The 20,131-nt window shown below is 49.8% G+C and overlaps 1 protein-coding gene across 4 annotated transcripts in view; it reads left to right on the top strand.

Moving 5' to 3' along the window:
* Window positions 1-17,524, top strand: part of Ano10 (anoctamin 10) — a 118,571-nt gene extending 101,047 nt beyond the window's left edge. For 2 of the 4 annotated variants that reach the window (NM_001271873.1, NM_133979.3), the window contains exon 13: window positions 16,920-17,524. In NM_001271873.1, coding sequence (NP_001258802.1) covers window positions 16,920-16,985 — 66 coding nt within the window. In that variant the 3' untranslated portion in view covers window positions 16,986-17,524. Of the gene's footprint in view, window positions 1-10,525; window positions 10,578-16,919 lie in introns of all 4 variants that reach the window. The other 2 variants (XM_011242929.3, XM_030243941.1) reach the window with 2 other exon arrangements.
* The last annotated feature ends 2,607 nt before the right edge of the window (window positions 17,525-20,131 follow it).

Genomic DNA, 20,131 nt, shown 5'->3' with positions numbered 1-20,131 from the left:
TTTACTTATGTGTCTGTTAATGTATGTATGTAGGCCTTTTTCCTGGTAACAGCAGGCAAAGTGAAGACAGAGCCAACCAGCCCTGCTCTTCCTCATGGTTCAGCCCACTCTGGATCTTAATGACTGTTCTCAAGAGAAAGCACTCTTCTTCATATGTGTGTGCATGTGTGTGCGTGTACATGTATATACATGTATGTGCATGGTCCTGTGGTGCCAGGGATGGAACTGCTACCACAGAGATTCACAGAGCCTTATCACTTCATCTTGAGATAGGATCTTGCTAAATTGCCTATGCTGGCTTCTGACTTGAGATCTTTGAGCTGCAGCCCATAAGTAGCTGAAAAGTAGCTGGGTCTGTGTGTGCACAGCCTCTCCTGGCCTAATTCACTTCTAAGTGTTGCTGTGCTATAGGATCCCAAATGTAAATGGACCCTAGGAAGTTAAGAGACGCAGCAGGAAGTAGAAAGAGGAGCAGTGGCTTCTTCCTTCAAAGAATCCTCCAGTTATGAATGAAAAGTGAGGCACAAGGGCATATCTGGGATGACCTCCTTCCCCTTGACCTGGTGAGGTGAGCCTCCCCCAAAATGATGAGATAACCCCGTCCTGTTCTCCAGGGAGATTCCAGGTCTGTGCTAAGAGTCAGCATCTGGGCAGCTGGCGAAGAACACCTGCATTTAATTTGGCAGCATCCCTAGGTCAAGGGGTTCTGGGAGCATTTCTAAGCTTGTGACTCTGAGGACTGGGTCAGCTCTGCACTATGGTGTGTGTGTAAGAGACATAAAAACTTAACAAGTCATATTACCTTGGAATTGGCCAGATGATCTCTGAAGAACCCTCATGGCTATATGAATTGTGGGTTGGGATGACCCAGAGGTGGTCACAGGAGTGGCATCCAGCACCATTCTGTAGGCACCCTGTTTCCAAAGCAGGGGATGGGATTTGGAATGTTGTGGAATTAGCATCTTGACTTTGCAGTAAGGAAGGATAAAGAAAAGGTTTCCAGACTGTGTAAGCCCATCAGTGCCGTGCATCGCTCATCCTCGCCCGCCACAGGCTGTGCGCAGGACACAGTTCTCCTGTGCTGTTGACTCCGTGTAGCAGCATGACATTGTTTCAAACTCATATCCGTGGATTGGGGTCCCCAGCATTTTAAACACTGCCTCCAAAAACATGGCCACAGTTAGTTCTGGCTCAAGTGTTTTGCAAATAAATGTGTTGGGTATGGGAAGTGAAGGCACCTGCATGCTCTGGCTCTCAGAATGCAGTAGCTGTGTCTGTGCACTGAGTCAGCAAGAACCACAACACTTTTGAAGACTCAGCCTGGGAACAAAGCCCCATGCCACCCAGGGCCACCCAGGGCCGTTGGAAGGAAGCTGGAGCAGCTTCCGTGAAAATAGGATTCTTCCTGGGGCTCAAGAGCCACTGTCTGTAATTCCGTGTTCGTGTTCTTCAGAGAAGCATGAACTGCTTAGGGGCCTTTTTAAATGGCAGAGCTCAAAGACAGGTACTCCAGAGGCAGAGGCAGGAGGATGGCTACAAGTTCCAGGCTAGCTTGAATTACATAGTGAGTTCCATGCCAATCTAGGCTGAAGAGTGAGTACTTGTGTAAAGAAAGAAGAGAAAATGGAGGGGGACAGAGAATTGAGGGTACAGAGGAAGGGGAAAGCCCCTCATTCCAGAATTCAGCTGGGAACCTGGATCTTTAACACACACAAGAAAAGGAGAATTGACTGTGGGGCATTTCTTCTTAAAGACGTGAAGAGCACAACTGCTCACTTAGGCCCAGAGTGTCCGCAGCCTTGGGTTTGTGTCACAGCTCTCTTTTATCCCTGGACTCAAACAGTGCATGTCATTAGAGGAAGTCTTTAAGACGAAACAAAAATTAGTCCACCCACTTGAATATTATGATTTTTATTTAACATTTTTCTTCGTCTTGAAACCTTTCATGAGCAAAGTGACGTAGAAGCCACAGAATCACAGGTTCAGTCACCATGCAGACACCTCCGTGTATGTGCCCCACCCCTTCTCTTCCTCTCTCCCTCCCTCCCTCTAGTCCCACCTCCGCTCTTCCCTCTGTCCCACCATTCTTTGTCACACCCTGGTTCCTCCTCACACTCTTTGTAGCCACACAGTCAAGGCTCTTGTTTCATAGTCCCCCAGAGATCCTGTCTCCTCAGGCTACTGAGGCAGAGCTGAGCTGAGCTCTCAGTCTTGCTAGCTGACAATGGAGCAGTTGGTTTATGAGTTGATTGTATTTTTCCTTCTTTTTTTTTACATCACATTATGTTCAAGAATGCTTCAATTCGATATTTCACCTTAACTACTATGCTACTTGAAAGAAGTAAAAGAAATTTGTTTTTGTTTTTCCAGTCCCAAAGGAGGAGGCAATTACCTCTAGCAAGCTGGCTATTGAGAATGACCAGTGTCATAGGAATTTGTCAGTAATTAGGCAGTGACAACCATATATGTTGGGCTACAATTCTAGCTTTGAACAAAAGCTTAAAGATTAAAATGTGCTGAGGAATAATTTGCCAGTTTCTTGTGAGCTGAGGGAAAGCGAGGAGTCCATAAGCCACCACACAATCAGCTCCTAGAAGGTCAGTGGGACACAACCTCTGTGCATTCAGCATTTGGCAAATGCCTTACTCTGAGTAACTTATATGCAGTAGGCATTTACAGTTCTACAAACCAGGAACCCCGCGATTAATGCAGTGTTGGACTCTGAATCTGGTGAGGACTTGCAGCCTCAAAGACACCCTCATTCAAACACAGAGCCCTGTCAGGGCAAGCTCACGGAGTAGAGGTCAGAGGGGCTTGCTTAGGTCCCAGTCTCTGTGTGTGTGTGTGTGTGTGTGTGTGTGTGTGTGTGTGTGAGAGAGAGAGAGAGAGAGAGAGAGATAGAGAGAGAGACAGAGAGACAGAGAGACAGAGAGACAGAGACAGAGAAACAGAGAGACAGACAGGGAGACAGGCAGAGAAAGAGAAAGAGAAAGAGAAGACAGAGGGGGACCTCTCCCTTTTGTGTGTGCATTGCTGTGAATTCAGGGCCCTCGGGCCTCACTAGTGCTTAGGAAGCAAGCACTGTGCCCCTGGCACTTAGCAGTGTCCTCAACCATCAAGTCTGTCTTATGAGAATACTAACCCTGTTCGTGAAGGTCCAACGCCTGATGGCTCACTCACTTCTCCAAAGCCCCACCCGTTCATGTACCACAGTGGTGTGTGAGTTCTAACTTGAGCTGAGACACCCATGTTCGCCTTTCGTAGACTTCCTGGTGGAGGTGGCCACCCTTACATTACCTCTCTGCCCATCTGTGGACTGTGGCAACTTACCGATTCTCCCAAGATGTCAGTCTGTTTCCCTAGGATCCCGCCACACCTGTGAGAACTTGTGCCTCAGAGTGCAGAGTTTGCCAACGGACGAGAGCACTGGGGACCTAGAAACACCTGCCAGAGGATCCAAGCAACACATAGGAGCTTGGGTTTGTTTCAGGTTAGAACAACATCTTGGGTCAGTTTGCAGCTAAAAACTATGGCACAGATCTTAACCATTTTTTCAAGTCTATTTATTCAATACCGTGAGAAATTTTGGAGCTACATTTTGCTTCACAGGAGTGTAAGCCTGCAATCTCAGCTCTTGGAAACCTAAGGCAGGGGAGCCACAAGTATGAGGCCAGCTTGGGCTGTATACTGAGACCTTGCTTGAAAAAACAAAACCAAGAAAGAAGACAAAAGGGAGGGGGTGAGGTGTGAGCCATGGAAATAATCCTGATACTTTTAAAAGCAAGCCAGTCTCTCAGTCTGGCTTTTAAACTCTTGTTCTACTAGCAATGAGCTTGATACTAAAATACACACCCAGGTTCACTTCCCTTCCAAGAGGCTGGCAGGCAGGCTGAGGCATCCTGAAAGATGGCTAAGAAGAGTAGAGCCTCTGGGCAAGACAGACTGTGGCTCAACTCCTTAAGCAGCACTGCACTTTGACTCTGGCCTAACACTGCCCCTGCTTCCCCCTCCAGTACCAGTGTCCCTCGGTTAGAAGAAACCTTTAGCTTAAAGCAACTTGGGGACCTCGCAACTGCTGGGCTCCTTCCAGAAGCTCTAATCTAGCTTTTCCTGGGTAAGGGAAGGGGCCCTGTTCTAAAAGCTGTCCTGTTTTAAAAGGGAACATGTATGAAAACATAAATCCATAAGGATATTGAAAACAAAAGTACTGTCAGTTAACAACCTATGTCATCTAGAAGGATGCACATAGGGCTGGTAGGAACCAGAGCTGAGTAGTCTTGGCCCTGAGCTACTAGGAGGGGGCAGTGCCTTCTGCAGAACACTCCCAGGAACAGGTAAATGCCAGGTTCACCTCATATGCAAATAAGGGTTTGTGTTTACACAGTTACAGCATACCTCATATGCAAATAAGGGTTTATGTCTACACCAATTACAGTCTCTGGCCTTTAGCACCCCTCACAGCAGTGCCTCTCTAGGCCACCAGGGGAAGTGCCCCACTTTGTCCCCAGGAAGAAATGGTTACAGTGTCTTAGATCTCACTGGAGATTGTGGTCTAGTGCAAACAGAGGCCTCCCGGCTGAGCCAGAGCTGCTGTGCTCAGCATAGCCATCATGTGGTTTTCTTGAGGGACTGTGTAATGTTCAAGATGGCTGGTGTCAAAACAAGGGAAGCCCAGCTTTTGACTGACAGTCCTTTTTTTCAAGGCAGCTAGGGCAGCAAGGAAAAGGCTGATAGTTATCCATTAGCGTCAGCATAGCCTGACCTCTGACACTTACTTACAGGAAGGTGACTATCAGGAGGACTAAAGTCATGTCAAGATCTTGTCATTAACTTTAAAATGATGCTTGCCACCAGCCCAATGCCCCACAGACAGGTGGATCCATTAATCTACCTGGACACAGATTGGCACCTTGAAAAGCGGGGTCAGAGAGTCCAAGGCTGCTTGAGGATAGGCAGAACCACGGAAGAATGGGGTGCAGAGAAAGCACCAGAGGTCCACCAAGGACCTGTTTCGTGTCCAGCAGGGTATGTGCATGTGAGGAAACTGACCAGGGAATGAACCATCAGAACGGGGGCCCACGCCTGGCATGCAGGACTAGCCAGTATCATTCCTGTAGCAGATAGAAAACTCAGAATTTATGGGGAGCTGGGAGGACACTCAGGAAAGCCTGCCCAGCCACTTAGTAGGAAGTAACTCCTAGCTGAGCCCCTCTTTTGACCCACCTGGCAAACCACAAAGACACCACCCAAAAGCATCAATGTTTCAGACCTTGCAACCGAATGCCCTTGTAACAGATACCCACCAACTGGGGCTTTCTCAGCCTGATGCAGGACATCGATGGTGGATCTGTAGGTGCTCTCATTAGCAGAAGGTGACTGTTGGCCCTTTGCTGTGAGGACCAACAGGAGAGTCAAGCTAAGAAGGGAAGAAGAGAGACACATAAGGCATGTACACAGAAGCATGGGGCCTTGTTCCCAGATAACTAACCATGTATGTGGAAAGTAAACCTGCAGGGGAGACCAGGAGCCTGGACTGTGACCTGCGCGTCATCGCTGGCCATGCGCCTGCCCCTTCATACAACAGCAGAGTCTTCCTGTAATGGAAATTGGAAAAGTGTTAACTGTCCAGCTTTATCATGGGAAATTTGGCAGCCTCTGATCTGTGTTTTTGTAGAAGCTGATAAGCCTGTTTCTAAAATTGACATGGAAAATAAAGGACCTAAAAATAGCCAAACTCTAAAAAAGAAGAACAAACTGGAGACGAGTGGTAATGTTTTCAGAGTGTGTAGTGAAGTCATAGTGAAGACTACTTGGGGAGTGGGGAGGCAAGTCAGAGCAGCAAGTGACCTGCCTGTGACCACAAAGACTGCAGGTGAGTGAGCAGGGGATGATTCGGCAGATGTCTCTGGAAGGACTGGATGTCAGTACGCAGGAAATCAACACAAAATCACACTTGATCCCCAGGGGGGTCATGCCCTGAATGCAAGTTCTAGAGGAAATAAGGTCAGATCTTGAGACCTTGTAGCAGAAAGATTCACAGATAGAATTTCCAAACTTGGGTGCACATAGAATCAGTTATGTCAATGTCCAAATCTTATCAGTGTTCTGAGAAGCCACAAGCAAAGGAAGAGATCCTGACACTGGGGAGGTGGAGACAGGAGGATCAGGGTTTAGAGCCAGCCTGGATTGCATAGTAAGATCCGGTTGGAAGGAAGGAGAGAGGGCAAAGGAAGGAAAGAGTGGAGGAAGACAGAAGGATCTACAGGAATCTGCCTGGGTCAAGAGAGGCTCCCCTGGAGCTCACCACCTCCACCCCCACTGACCTGGGCCTCATCTCAGGCTACTGCCCTGCCTCTGCCCTTCTGCACTGGTGGGAACAGAAGGAAGCCCAGCAGAGACTATTCCCACAGACTTCAGTTCCCTGAAATCCACAGAGGAAAGACTGAAAACATGGGAGCTGAGGAACAGCCCTCCCCACACATCTGTCCTGTGACCCATCCTCCAACATTTGTTGCATGGGAAGCATATTGAAGCCTCTTGAGAAAAAGAGAGGCTTGGTCTGCCCTATGCAGGGCCTGTGTTTATTTACAGCAAGGGAACATTTTGTATTCATATTCTCTCTCTCTCTCTCTCTCTCTCTCTCTCTCTCTCTCTCTCTCTCTCTCTGTATGTGTGTGTGTGTGTGTGTGTGTGTGATGGGATGTGACCCCTTAGAGGAGTGGGAACAGCTTCTGTAGTCCACAAGAAAAGCTGAGAAATGTAGACTTTTAGCAGGAAATTAACAACATGGGAACACAGGGACTTGGTTGGTTAATTATTTCCCATAAGTTTTAGCCAATCTTGACAGAAGGGGGTACATAGTCTCTTAACTGTTCTGAGTGTATCATGTATCTCCCTGTAAGATGGAAAAAGTTCAGAGAGAAAGCCAGGAACAGAAACATAAAGAAAAGGCTGAAGATCAAGAGGCCAAGGGAGAATTCTATACAGGGAAGAGAGAACTCTAGAGCAGCTGGCTTTGTAAGGGTAGTTTGAGCACAAGAGGGGAGGACTACACCCTGCTGGAGGAAGCCTGGGGATGACCACCAGAGGCTGCCTGTCTGCAGGCAGAGACCAGAGGAAGATTCCAAGAAAGGCCCAGTGGGAAGTGAGTTGCCTCCTAGACAGGGATTTCCAAACTTGAGAGCCAGTGTGCTAGAGTAATGACCATAGCAGCCTCCCTTCCTGTGCAGATGGAGTGTGGTGGGAAGTTTGCTCCTGTCTATAGCTCTTGGAGGCTGCTTTGCCTGCTGGTGAGGCTGTGAGTGTGAGGAGGGAGCTGAGCTGAGCTGAGCGTCATCTCCTTGCCACTGAAATAAAGACCGGAAAGAGCTCCAGCCTGTGACCCTGACGAGGGACCAGGAAAGGCGTACAAAACCCCCCGAGGCCCAGCGCAGCTTAGCTCACTATGGAGAACCCAAAACACTTAGCACTGCAGGAACTGGGGGGACCTGGAGACCTCTTGTGTCAAAGGTCAAGACTTTGGCCAAGGAAGAAAAACAGCCACATGGAATGGACAACAAAGAGCACAGTTTAGGATCCTAAACCAAGCTTAATAGCAGTGAGTGGACAGGTGCTGAGAGAACCCAGAATGGGCTTGTTAGAAACCAGCAGCATGACTGCTGGCTTTCAAGTCCTGATGTGGGCATGGACAGCACAGTGCCCAGACAGGCCTGCCCACTCAATGGAATTGTGCCTACAGCTCAGTGGAGAGAATGCCTAGTCATTTCCAGAAGAATGAGAGGGTTTAGGGCTTCAACAGCCTGGAATAGCTCTGGGTGGTTTCCATAGAAAGAGTCAAGATCATGACGTGAACTTGACTGGAAACAGATTCACACTGACCTCCCGGGGCTGGGGAGTAGCTGAGCAACATCACTTAAGAACTACGAAGGCATTTTCTGTTTTCACATCCTGCCATCCTTGGCATGGTTGTTCATCATGGTCACAAGATAGCTGCCACTGCTCCAGGCACCACATACCTATCTCCAAAGGCAGAGAGGAAAGGAAACCTTAAACACTATTATCCAGGATCTAGTGACTAGTTCATTCATGTCCTAACTGTGAGGCAATTGAGAAGGCATCTGCCAGTGTGAATCCTGGGCTCTCACCACCAGGGGGCAAACTATGGATACAGGTGGCCTAGGCATCTAGAGCTGCTTTCCCGGAGCACCACTATCTGCAGCTGTTGACATAGAAACGAGTTCAGGTGGAACCATACTAGACATCCAGGCCCCCAGTTGCATTGTGCAAGTTGCAGGTGTTTGCTAGAACATTCTGTCATCAGAGCTCTGTGGAGACAAGAGAAACCTGGATTTGGCTTTTGAGAGATGGCCATCTTCTGAGGGCCTGCTGGAGGAGTGTGAGCCTGCAAGACATGCCTCACAGCCCAGGGCAGAAAGAGTCTCCAGCAGATAGTTAGGCCTGTTGGCACATACCTGTAACCCCAGCACTCAGGAGGTGGAGGCAGGAGGATCTTGTGTTTGAGGCCAGCTTGGACTGCAAAGTAAGTCTCAAAGTGGGAGGGTGTAAGAATGTCAGAGCTGTTGTAACATAGGTGAATGTCAAGAGAGACCCTTGTTTATATAGTGTGGCCATGATAGGGGAGTTACCTTATACGGAGCCATTTCATTGGATTAATAAGGCGGAGTTAGAGATAAGAAAGCAACCCCTGTGGACAGAAATATCTTTTCATTTTCCTTGGAAGAAAGGGGATAGGCTAAAGACTGGTGGGGCCCAGGACATGGCCCAGTGTCTCCAAACCCACCATGCACCCGTGTCTCACTTTCTGTTAGTTAAAAGTAAATGGCTAAGTCTAACTCACTGGAGGATAGGAGACTCCACAAAAGCTTGAACCCCAGGGATGGGGACAGGGTCATGATGGTCATGAGAATCATGAGAAATGCCTGACCCACATTCTACAACCTAGCTGGGGAGAATAGCCTTCTTGTCGTAATGCTCTGGCTGTTTCCTGAGAGAATTTTGTTTAGGGGTTCACAGTTTTCCTGTCTTTTTTCAGAGGGACTTTAAGGTCTGGAATTTATTTTGTGTTTGGTTTGTTTTTGCTTGTTTGTTTTTTGGTTTTGTTTGTTTTGTTTTTGAGGCAGGGTCACACTAGTCCAGGGTGGCATTGAACTCTCCACCCTTGTGCCTCGGTTTCCCTGGTGCTGGGTATATGGGAGTATGCCACCTCCCTTAGCTTCGCTTTTGTCTTATTTTGTTGTACGTTCTGGATTCTGTCACTTTGATGCAGTTTGGAAAGCGTGAGACCACAGGAAAACAATCATTATTTCACAGTTGAAAATCACTAAGCTAGCAGTTTCTTTGGGTGTATAAGGAAAAGGCTTGTTTTTATGATTCTTCACTGACCTGCGTAGGGGTGGAAGGTTGTGATCCACTTAGCTGCTTCAGGAAACGGGGGTGAGGCATGAGCAGCTAGCACATCTGTGTGATTTGGGCTCCTTTAATGTTGTCGGCAGTTTTTAAATTTGAAATAATACCAAAATTTAAGTTGTGAAAACATTCTTAGGCATTCTGGAAGACCTACTTAAAAGTGAATTATAAATGGGATGCCCGTTTACAGTTCATGAGAGGCTCACTGTCTGTGGAGCATCCTCAGGTGGTCCTTGCACTTTTGCTTTTTAGCGTAGAACATTGCCCTGAGAGCATGTGCAATCCCCGCCACCATGGCTCTCCTCCATTGAAGCTTCTGCCCTAGGAAGTGGGACGTGGACAAATCGGAGAAGTGAACTTTCTCAGCCACCTGTGGAAGGAAGGGAGGTGCTGAGCAAAGGCAGCTGAAACTGATGAGACGTCCTCTTCAGTCCCCACTGACTCTCTTCTGACTCTGGATGACAGTTCAGGAGTGAGGTCATCAGCTTGGTGGCAGGCACCCTGTCACCTTATACACCAGGAGAAGGACACAGAGTGTGACCTGGGAGAGCGCAGCATGCCTGGCCTGGGCTCACGCACTGTTCTCAGCGAGCAGTTGGGGTCAGTGGCTTCTGTGTAGACAAAGAACTCAGGGAGCCCTGGAGCTGGGCTGCAGCTGCTGGTCCAGGAGAAAATCCAGAGGCCCAAAGTGTTCTGCATATGGCCCTGCCCTGAGTTTCCCCAGCTGGAGGACAGAGGGGAAGGCACAGAGTACTGGGAGAGGAGATGCAGGAGGGAGCTGGGGTACATTCCAGCTGTGTTTGTGGTGGGTGGACTCAGAATTCTCAGGGACTGTAAGTTTCTCACAGCTCCTGTTAAAATATCACGATGTGTCTGTGGAATCCTACTTCTCTGAGGATGAGACCCATCCCTGAAAACTGAGATTCCAGGGACTTCGGCAGAAGTCCCTGCTCCTGTGTATTGTATATGTGTCTTTTGTACCCTGTGAGGGCTGTTTAGAAGGAGGTCCTCTCAAGGTGCTGAGGCTTGGGGTCTGAGTCACACTGGTGAGATTTTGTCCCCTTTCTTTCTTCTGGGTCATGTTTTGCTGTGAGATCAGCCACTACTTCCTGCCTGACTGGACCACTGGGCTGTGTGAGCCAAGGACGCAGGTACTGATGCCCATTCCTTTAGAAGAGAAGTATGTTTCCTTGAGTCGCTCACCAGTCACGGCTCTCTTCCCTTCTGTCACACCTTTGAATTGAGGCTCTGTAAGAAGGTACACACGTCCATGTGTTCTGCCACATACTAGTCTGGGATACTTAGTTCAAAAGGAAAAAAAAAAGACACCCAGAATTTGGTTGTGTGGCCTGCGACTGTCTGACCCCAAAGGACTCTAAGAAATAGTTTCATTTCATTTCCTAAGGACATGTAAGTTGAGTCTTCCATGGGCTTTGCTCAGTGACAGAATCATTCCACAAAACCTGGCTGTGTGTTCCTGAAGCACTTCATCCATGTCCTCATTTCAGATGGCTTTCAGGTCATTGCAGGCAACAGCTGCATCTTTACCAGGAGAGTCCCATGCTGGGTAACAACCAGCCTGCCTCCTGTTCTGTCTGCTGGTTTGGGCTCCACAGCAGAACATAGAAATAATGTTAGGAGAAGGACAGGTTATTTGAAGGTGCATTTAGTCCAGTAGCTATTAGACGGATCAGTTCATCTATCTGAAAAGCGACCTGGATGCTGTGGCTTCTGCCTGGAAACTTTTCCATGCAGTCCGGTGAATCTTGACCACACTGGCCTTGATGACAACATTGGCTTAATCCAAAGTATGAAAGTAATCTCTTTGTCAAAGAGAAGATCTTCACATGAGATAGCACATGAGATCGTCACACAAGATAGCAGTCTTCACATGAGTGAGGTGCCGTCCTGGAATGTTCCAGCTTTACAAAGCATGGGGTTGGAACAGAGAAGCCGCTGCTGTCAGACTTCAGTTCAGAGGCATCTCTATCCTTAAAACCAGTGAGAAGAGGCCAGTGAACTTGGCATCAGGACCATTTTTGGAAATGGTCAGACAGACTCCATCTCACCCCACTCCCAGCACTTGGGAGGCAGAGGCAGGCGGATTTCTGAGTTCGAGGCCAGCCTGGTCTACAGAGTGAGTTCCAGGATAGCCAGGACTGTACAGAGAAACCCTGTCTCAAAAACTAACAAACAAACAAAACCCTCATATTAACCAATCAGACACAGAAAGAAAGGTGCACATTTTTCTTGAAAGTAGAATCCAGCTTCTAAAAACAATTAGGAAAATAGGAGAGGTACTGAGGGCTTCTGTCTTGACCAGACAGTTTAGAGTCTTGGGAGCATCTTCAAGACCTGAAGACAGACTGACTGCATCCAGAGGAACAGTAGCAATGCAGCTCCGATAGCTGCAGGAGAGCCGTGGGCTCTGTGAGCAACACAGTCTAGTTAGTGTTCGGGGCTTGTGGGGGTTTGAATAGGTTTGGCCCTCGTAGACTCATGTGTGTGAATGCTTGGCCATAGGGAGTGCACTATGAGGAGGTGTGGCCTTGTTAGAGGAAATGTGTCACTGTGAGGCTGGCTTTGAGGTCTTATATGCTCAAGCTTCGCCCAGTGTGACAGTCCCCTCCTTGGTGCCTGTGGATCAAGATGTAGAACTCTCAGCTTCTCTTCCAGCACCAAGTCTGCCTGAACGCTGCCATGCTTCCCACAACAATGATAATGGACTGAACCTCTGAAACTGTGAGTCAGCCCCAATTACATGTTTTCCTTCTAAGAGTTGCCGAGGTCATGGTGTCTCTTCACAGCAATGAAACCCTAACTAAAAAAGGGCTTCTTTTTATGGGTCCAGGAGAGGAGGAGGAGTTGGTTGCTAAGGGGTGTATATGGGTGGGTCTCTTGTTTTGATTGACAGGCTTGTATTATGCAAGCTTTTGCTCAGTAAGCATGTCCTTCCCCATGATGCATCTGATTTTAGTCATATGAGCATCCAATCTTATGCACAGGCATAAAATATTAAATGGGGAGCAGGCTTTCCCAAAAAGTGCACTCAGAGGACACAGTTTGTCTTATTGCAAAGACACCCCAAATCAATCTACCCCCCGCCCCCCCCCCCCCACACACACACTTGCCTCTCTTATGACCAGGTAGAATCCTCTGAACACATTTGAATGGAAGTTGACCACAAAAGGGCACTTACTAAGGGTTGCTAGGGAGGGGAGAGTATGTGCTGTTGGAGCCGTCCAAGGAGGTAAAATGGCAGGGACGAATGTGGTCAAAGCACCGTGTGTGAAAAGCTAAGATGAAACCATTACTTAATTAAATGACAAAGATCGGGAAGGATGGCTGGCTTCTCACTGTGGTGACTGCAGAGATCATCAGAATTTGGTGATCCTGGTGTCACCTAAGCTCACTGTGCGTTTGTGGCATAAGAAACATCAGGACACTCCTGTTTCCCTCAGGTGGACAAAGTGGTCTGTGAAATCTCATGTAGAATAGTAAACCAGCCTCCTCTTTCAGAGGGAATCATGGGAGCCACTGGGACATGGTTAGGAGGGATAAGCCCAGACAGCTGCCCCGCCACCTCTCAGAGCCACACTTGAGGCCTGTAGGCATCAAGGTAACAGGCCTGGTGGCTGGCATAATGAGCCCGTGACTCACTGCAAGCAAGCTGTGGTTTTGATTCCAAGTGGCCTCTTGGGAGGAACTTGCTGCCGTCTGACCAGCCTGCAAGTCAGGTGCCAGGCACAGAGCTCCACCCCTTCACTCCAACCTCATGTCTGTTTTGGGGGTGCAGAGCCTGTAAAGAGGTCACTTTCTCCTCAAGGTCCTCTGCCTTCATGTACAAGCTCATCTTATTGCACCCCACTCCTCTAAGAAAGGGGAGCCTCCAAGGCAGGGTTGTGTTTAGAAGCTGGAAGCCAAAGCCTACCCAGTGGTAGCTGTCCCAGTGCATCCTGGGCCTTGACTTGGCCCACCATGTCTGGGTGGTTCCAAAATGTGGTGACCAGCTTCAGCAATCGGTTAAATATGCTCTCCTTGTCTTTCACATCTGGATAATCCACTCCACCTCTGCTCTCTGACATGCTCTGGAGGTCGTATCTGTTGTGAGGTTCTGCTTCCCAGAGTCTTGGCCTCTGGCATCAGAGCCCCTCCGTCCAGCAGCGTCTAGGCACCTTCTTTGTGAGAGTTCAGGTGGCTAAGCAACTGCTAACTTACTTTCCCATCCTTTTGCATCTGACTTTAGAAGCCTGGGTTGGGGCTATAGCTTAGCAGAAGAGCATTTGTCTGTTAGAGGCAAAGCCCTGGATCTGGTCACAGCACATCAATAGATCTGAAACTCAGTAGGCCACCCCATATGTCATCAAGTCCTCATGGGACCGACAGTGTCCAAGGAGCTCTGAGTCTCCTAGCACATGTTTTTAAGAGAGAAATGCACTGCACTGTGGTCCTTGTAAGGGATGGTTGATCAGGGTGCATATTTAAGAACAGCTCTGACTGAATCCTGAGAGCCAGGCAGCACTGGACACATCTCTCATTGTCTTCATGTCTAGCTGCATTCCCTCAAACCAGTGGCTTAACCAGCCACTCCCCCATCTCTGAGAAAGTAACATTCATGGGGATGCTGTAGTGGCAGGGCAGGCAGAGGAGGCAGGGCAGACAGAGCAGGTCCCCTGGCTTTTCCTGTTACCTCCTCCATCAGAGGCTTTGCTTTCTACCTCAGTGCAGGCTAGAACCACCTAGGGAGCTTGCAAAAGTCCACTGTCTGGGCTACACCCCAGACCAGTTAAACCAGGACTGAGGTGAGTGGTGAGTGAGTATGAACTGGGATCACTCTATCCCAGTCCAGCTCCCCTGCTCCTGGGAAGCCTCAGGGAGCCAGATGCAGTTCAACTAAACAAACCACCTTGAGACATCCTTCAGGGTCCCCGGACACCAGATAACCAGCTCCACTTAGCACAGGACTCTGCTCCAAAGGAACAGAGGCCACGAGGCTATCAGCGTGCTTCTCTCATAAGGACACTGAGCTGGCCACCTGGGGTTGCTCAGTCAAATTCCTTCAGAATGTGATTGTTGGGGGTCAAGGTGTTGGCATGGATGCTGAGAGATTTAAAGCTGGGCAACAGCTGCGTCTAGGAAGCAAGTTTCCAATGCTCCTGACAGAAGGTCCTGATGCTCTGAGGGTAGGCTTAGGGAGAGTCTGCTATGAGTGACGGAGGCCGAAGGAGCTGAGGCCACAGGATTCACCAGAACCATCCCAGGTCTGGGGAAGCGTGAACAGTCTCGGCTCCTTCTGTGTTCCCCACAGGGAAAGAGGGGCCCAGCTACAGGAAGCCAACTGCACTTTTAAAGGACTATTTGGAGCATGAGTCACAAGTTTAAAAACAAATTCCATTCTCTCTTCACTCTGCTGCTATTTTATAGGGAAAGGTCAGCTCTATTATCTTTTCCTGCCTGATGTTTATGCAGGTTTTAATTTCAGAGTCTCCAGAGCCCAGTTGATGTTTAAAGGGGTGGCTATGCTCCTCCTCTCCCCAGACTCTAGGTCAGAGTTGCTGAAGAGAAACTGGAGAGCCGGTAACCCTGGGATACCCTTCAGCTAGGACCACCCAACTCAATTAGGAATCTCCAGTGAGGGAGAACGTCCTGAAGGACCATCCATAGAGCGAGGCAAAAGTCACAATGGAGTGACCTTGGCTCAGCTGGCTAGGCCACTTAGCTCCGTTGCTCACGGACCTGCTCTAGGGCAGGCAAAGGTTAGCCAGCCATGGTACATGACATCCCCCTATCCTGCCGCAGCAGAGCAACATGGCCCCAAGACCTCAGACACCACTAGTACCTTAGGGCTATCCTGAGCCAGGCAGGCTTCAGGAGAGCCTGAGCTGACCTTGAAAAAAACAGTGACATTGAGGGATAGCCCCATGGGTACAGCAATTACAAGGTCAAATAGGGACAATGGTCACTTAGGGCACGGTCATTCTGGGAAGAAATCCCATTCACCTTGGACTCCATCCCAGAGGAAGCTTCTTCTAGAAGAGCTGTGGACTCCTGCATGTCCCGTGACTGTTTGTCTGGTCGGTCATCTGCACCATGAAGCTCCCAGTGTAGATGCATAGACACAAGGAGCAGCTTGCACCTCACAAGACTCTTGGAAGCTACCCAGTTCTCTCCCTGCCTGAAACGCCAGGGTCTGCCTAGATTCAACATATCTCTCCTCTAAATCAAGTCTTATTTCCTGTGTTACTTGTCAGTCAGGAGATAGATGCTTATACCCGACCATTCATGCTTTTAGTCATAAAGAGAGTCTAAAAGTTTCATAGTTGTTCAGGGATGTCAGCTGTCAAGGTCGTGGTGAATCTGGGCTGCAATGTTTGAGTTTCCTTGACTGGGGCAGTTTCACAGCAGTAGCCAACAGGCCTTATGGGCTGTGACAGACAAGGGTCTTACCTCAGGGAAGGTGTAACCAATGCTGGGGCTTGTTTCTGCAGGTTTGTGGACTAAGTCAAACCAACTGCACCATTCTGCTGGGGCACATCATAGCTGTGGGGCCCTGGGCAGGGATGGCCCTGAGCCAGCCTCAACTCTGGTGTCTACCTAGTGTCCCAGGCCCTTGCACAAAAATATTTCCTGATCTGGCCAACTGGTCACCCCATTCTACCTTCCCCTGCATAGATGTAGAATGGGGCTAGACTCCACAGCCACCCCTGAGTCACATGGAGGAAAACAGAGCTGGCTCTGAGGAACAGTAGGCTGAGATGCCTTACACCTCATAGATTGTCAAAGCAGAGACAAGTTCCTGTTCATGGCCTTGGAAGGGGCCTTTCTACCTGTGTGACACATGGGTCCTGAGGGGGACAACCTGGTACATGCAGGCTAGCACTGTTTGTTTTCATAGGTGAATGGTCATTATTGGAAACCCCTGCTTTAAGCTACATCCCAGATTATGTATTCAGAAGAAGCCATGCTCTCCAGTGCCTCTGGGAGACATGTCTGGGATCTGTAGGACGGGGGGAGGGAGGGACACTGGGAGCTTTCTCCAGCTCTTCCCAGGTAGGTCCCAAGGTGTTCCCCAGGGAGGATATGGGCTATGTGGGTGGCAGCACTGTCTGTGGGGCAGCAACTGAGGAAGGTGGTAGACACATCTCTGCACAGATGGACTGCCTAGGTTCACAAGGCCAAATTTTCTAGTCACTCACCTCATAGGGACATAGTAAAGACTTGGTCTTACTTTGGCGTCCTGTCTTTTCTGGGGTCCTGCCAGAGGCTTGTCAGGCCCCTGTATTCTGGGCTCACAGCAGCATTTCTACCTATAAAAATCATTCTTCCTAAGCAGGTAAGGAACCCAGGAAGTAAGCTTTGGGCAGTGGCCTAGGGGCAATCTCCTTCCTGAGGTTCCCGACCTCTGCCTGGTGTCTGCAGAACGGAGCCTCTGCTGTGCCAGTACCACCCATAGACTCTCAGGGTTCACCTGATATTCTGTATTCCCTCAACAGCAAATGAAGCTGGTGGCAGAAAACCTGAAGGAGGAGTACCAGGAAGATGGGAAGGAAGCTACCTGAGCTGCACCATGCTGGCCGTCCTGTCCCCTGTGCTGAAGGACACCTGCATCACACCTGCACAGGGAGGGGACAGCAGCCTGAACTTAGCCCTGATGCTGGGCTGTGTGAAGTGGCTAATATGCAGCAGGCACACCAAGGTCTAGCTCTGTGGGAAAAGTGGCTGAGGCTCTCTCTCAGTACCTCTTTCCCTGGTGCCTCTCACTCGGACCCTCCCAGGGCCGCACACACCCTCCAGCTGTTTCATCACTTTGCTCAGGAGCCTCAGCTGCCTTTGAACGTTATCCCTAAAGAGTCACCAGCTTTCCACATGACATTCACAGTAGGTGCCAGTCACTTCTAACCCCAGGGACCCTATTATGGGGTGGTGGCTTAGTGTCTGTGCCCATTATACCCATGGTGGGAACCATGCTGAGGCAGCGGTGGTCGGGGAGTAGGGGCACACCTGAATCTCCTCCTTGCTTCTGTATGGTGTTATGTTGACACTTTGCAACTGAGCTATTAAAGGCAGCCCTTGGCTCCGACTCCTGCTTCTCCAAGACTTGGCAAATGTTTCAAGCTGCCCCACCCCCACCCCCCAGGTGAGGTTGTGACATACGCAGCAATGAGATGGGGATCAGGACTGAAGCGAACCCCAAAGCTTACAGCCAGGTTCTGTGGGGACACTGATGCTCTGACACCTCAAGGGGCCCAGTATGGGCTGTAACCTGCAGCAGAATGGTGTATGGCCAGTGGTGCTGTCTGCCTCCCCAGCTGAACGTACAGTGTCCACTGATTTGCGGGTTTGACAGCTCACCCAGGAAGCCAGCTCTATAAAGATGGGAGCTCATGCCCTTGCTGGACCCTGTAAGCCATCCTGACAGCTATTTAGATGGCAGGCTCTAGGTTCATCCTCCTTAGCAGGAGGTTGGGTAGCCTGCTCCATGCAGCTCAGTGGTCCACTCCTGATTGCCCACTTTACCCAGAGAAGAGGCCATAGCTGGCTCAGTATCACTTGTTTTTAGAAGCTCTGACCCTGAACTTTGTCCTCACCCTTACTTGGGAGGACATACTACAAGGCATGATTATGTAGTAGTTGTTGGTTTCCTGATGGAACTTTCTAGATCAGGCTTATGTTTTAAAGAGCATATGGGCAGCCACCAAAGCCCTGAGACCCCAGTCTCCTTAGCCCAGGAATTCAAGTAAGACCCTTGGCCCTGCCTCCTGGGTTCCCACAGAGTCTAAGCTAGGGCAGCAGTCACAGGAACATAGCTGATTGTGAATCAGAGACTCCTGGGTTACCCCGTCTAAATCTATCGGCTCATCTGCCCACAAGTGGTCCCAGCTGCGGCCTGTGCAAGTTCAGCAGGCTTCCCTGAACTGGCGACTGCTGTTTCCACATGCCCCACTTCTGCCACCAGAGAGAACAGGACCCTCCCCTGGGCCTGTGGCCACAGGAGAAGATGGGTATGGGATAGAATGCACCAGGTGACGGCCGAGAGGCTCTGAGAGGGCTGGCTCTGTGCCTATGTGTTCGTGTTCCCAGGACTCAGAGCAGGTGGAGTATGGTACACAGCAGCCATTCCAGACTCTGTGGTGTGGGTGAAAGCAGAAGTTTGTAGCCCCATTAGCTGCTCTGCATTCCTGTTGTCCCTTGTCACTGGACTGAGGAGGGCACCTGGGAAGGTGCCATCCCACCAGGTCCTTTCCTTCCTTCCTTCCTGCTTGCTCACATTACCTTATTCCCTGTAATGTCCTGGTCACTGACAGCTTCCGTATCGCTGGCCCTTACATACCAGCCATGACATTGCCCTATGAGCCTTGGGTCTTTACTAAGGTCTCCAACACCACCCTCAGTCCTTGTGATGACTGACACCCAAGAGGTCCAGGAGGCAGGGTCAAGGGTCCCATTTGAATTCCTGGGCTAAGGAGACCATAGAGTCTCAGGGCTTCTGCCATTCTCCCTGGGCCCAGAGGATCACCTGTGTGAAACCCTCTGCTTTTGGTTCTTGCCCATTCCAAATACCAAGAGTTGGTCCCCAAGTTCTATTAACAGGCTCAGTCAACATGTCAGTCCCCACCTGACTGGGAAAAAATGTACTAGGAGTCAGTTCCCAGGACAGTGGTACCATGGTCAGGCAGGGGGAAGCCTGTGAAGGCCCGAAGTGCAGCCCATTGCTCAGAGCAAGAGCCCAAGGAGGAAGGGGACAGATGCACCCTGGGAAATTACAGGGGACTCCACATCTACTGCTCTCCTAGCCATGCAGATGCTTTCACAGAAGTCCTTGCGAGGCGCACCATGTAGGCCAGTCGTGGGACAAGAGCCCCAGGCATGAGGGACTCACACATAAGCCTGTCCCACAGGCTTTACCTGGAAGGCTTCCCAGCAAGATGTGATATGAAGCAGCTGAGTCTGGATGCAGCCAGGAGATAAGTATGCCTAGGGACAGCTACCTCAGTGTCCAAGTCCTCACACCAGCAGGTTTTAGCAGATGGCAGGGCTGTACGCAGGGTCCCAGGCTCTGGATCCTAGATACAGGCAGACCAAACTCATTGACCCAGAGACTGTGGAGCCTGGGCCTCACTTTGCCTAACTAAGGACTAGTTTCCCCCACCACATGCAATTCAAACTTGCTTCCCTGCCAATACAACTGCCAATGAGTCTCACAGGTTGTTGGTAGAAATGGATGGCACTGGGGTTGGCTCCAGGCCAAGTCACTTGGCAGTCAAACTTCTGTGGCCTGACACGCATGGCCAGACATCCCCCACCCCCACCCCGAGCACCTTCCACCACACCTCTCACTGGAGGTCTTTCTGTCTCATGTTTCAGACCAGAGAGCCCATGGTGGGCCTGAGACAGGCTAGACCTGTGCTGGTGGCCCTGGGTCTCAGACGGGACGTCTCCCCCACACCATTCTTGTTTGTAATCATCTGTGGCACTGTTAACTCCCTCATAGCAGCTCAAAAATCTCAGAACTTGGATACGATAAGACCAGTGTTGAAAGAAGCCCAGCCAGGCTTTGAGGCAGAAAGCCATGGTCCCCCCACCCCTCCCTTCTCTATCTCACTGGGTCCATTGGATAGACAAGGAAGCAGGTATTCAGAACTTGAGTGACCTGCCCTTTGCTGGCTATCTGGACTGTGTCCACTGCCCTATACTCCATCTCACA

This window comes from Mus musculus, chromosome 9 (assembly GCF_000001635.26).
Source record: "Mus musculus strain C57BL/6J chromosome 9, GRCm38.p6 C57BL/6J".
In the NCBI taxonomy this organism is placed as follows: Eukaryota; Metazoa; Chordata; class Mammalia; order Rodentia; family Muridae; genus Mus; species Mus musculus.
This window is presented reverse-complemented; position numbering and strand designations above follow the sequence as displayed.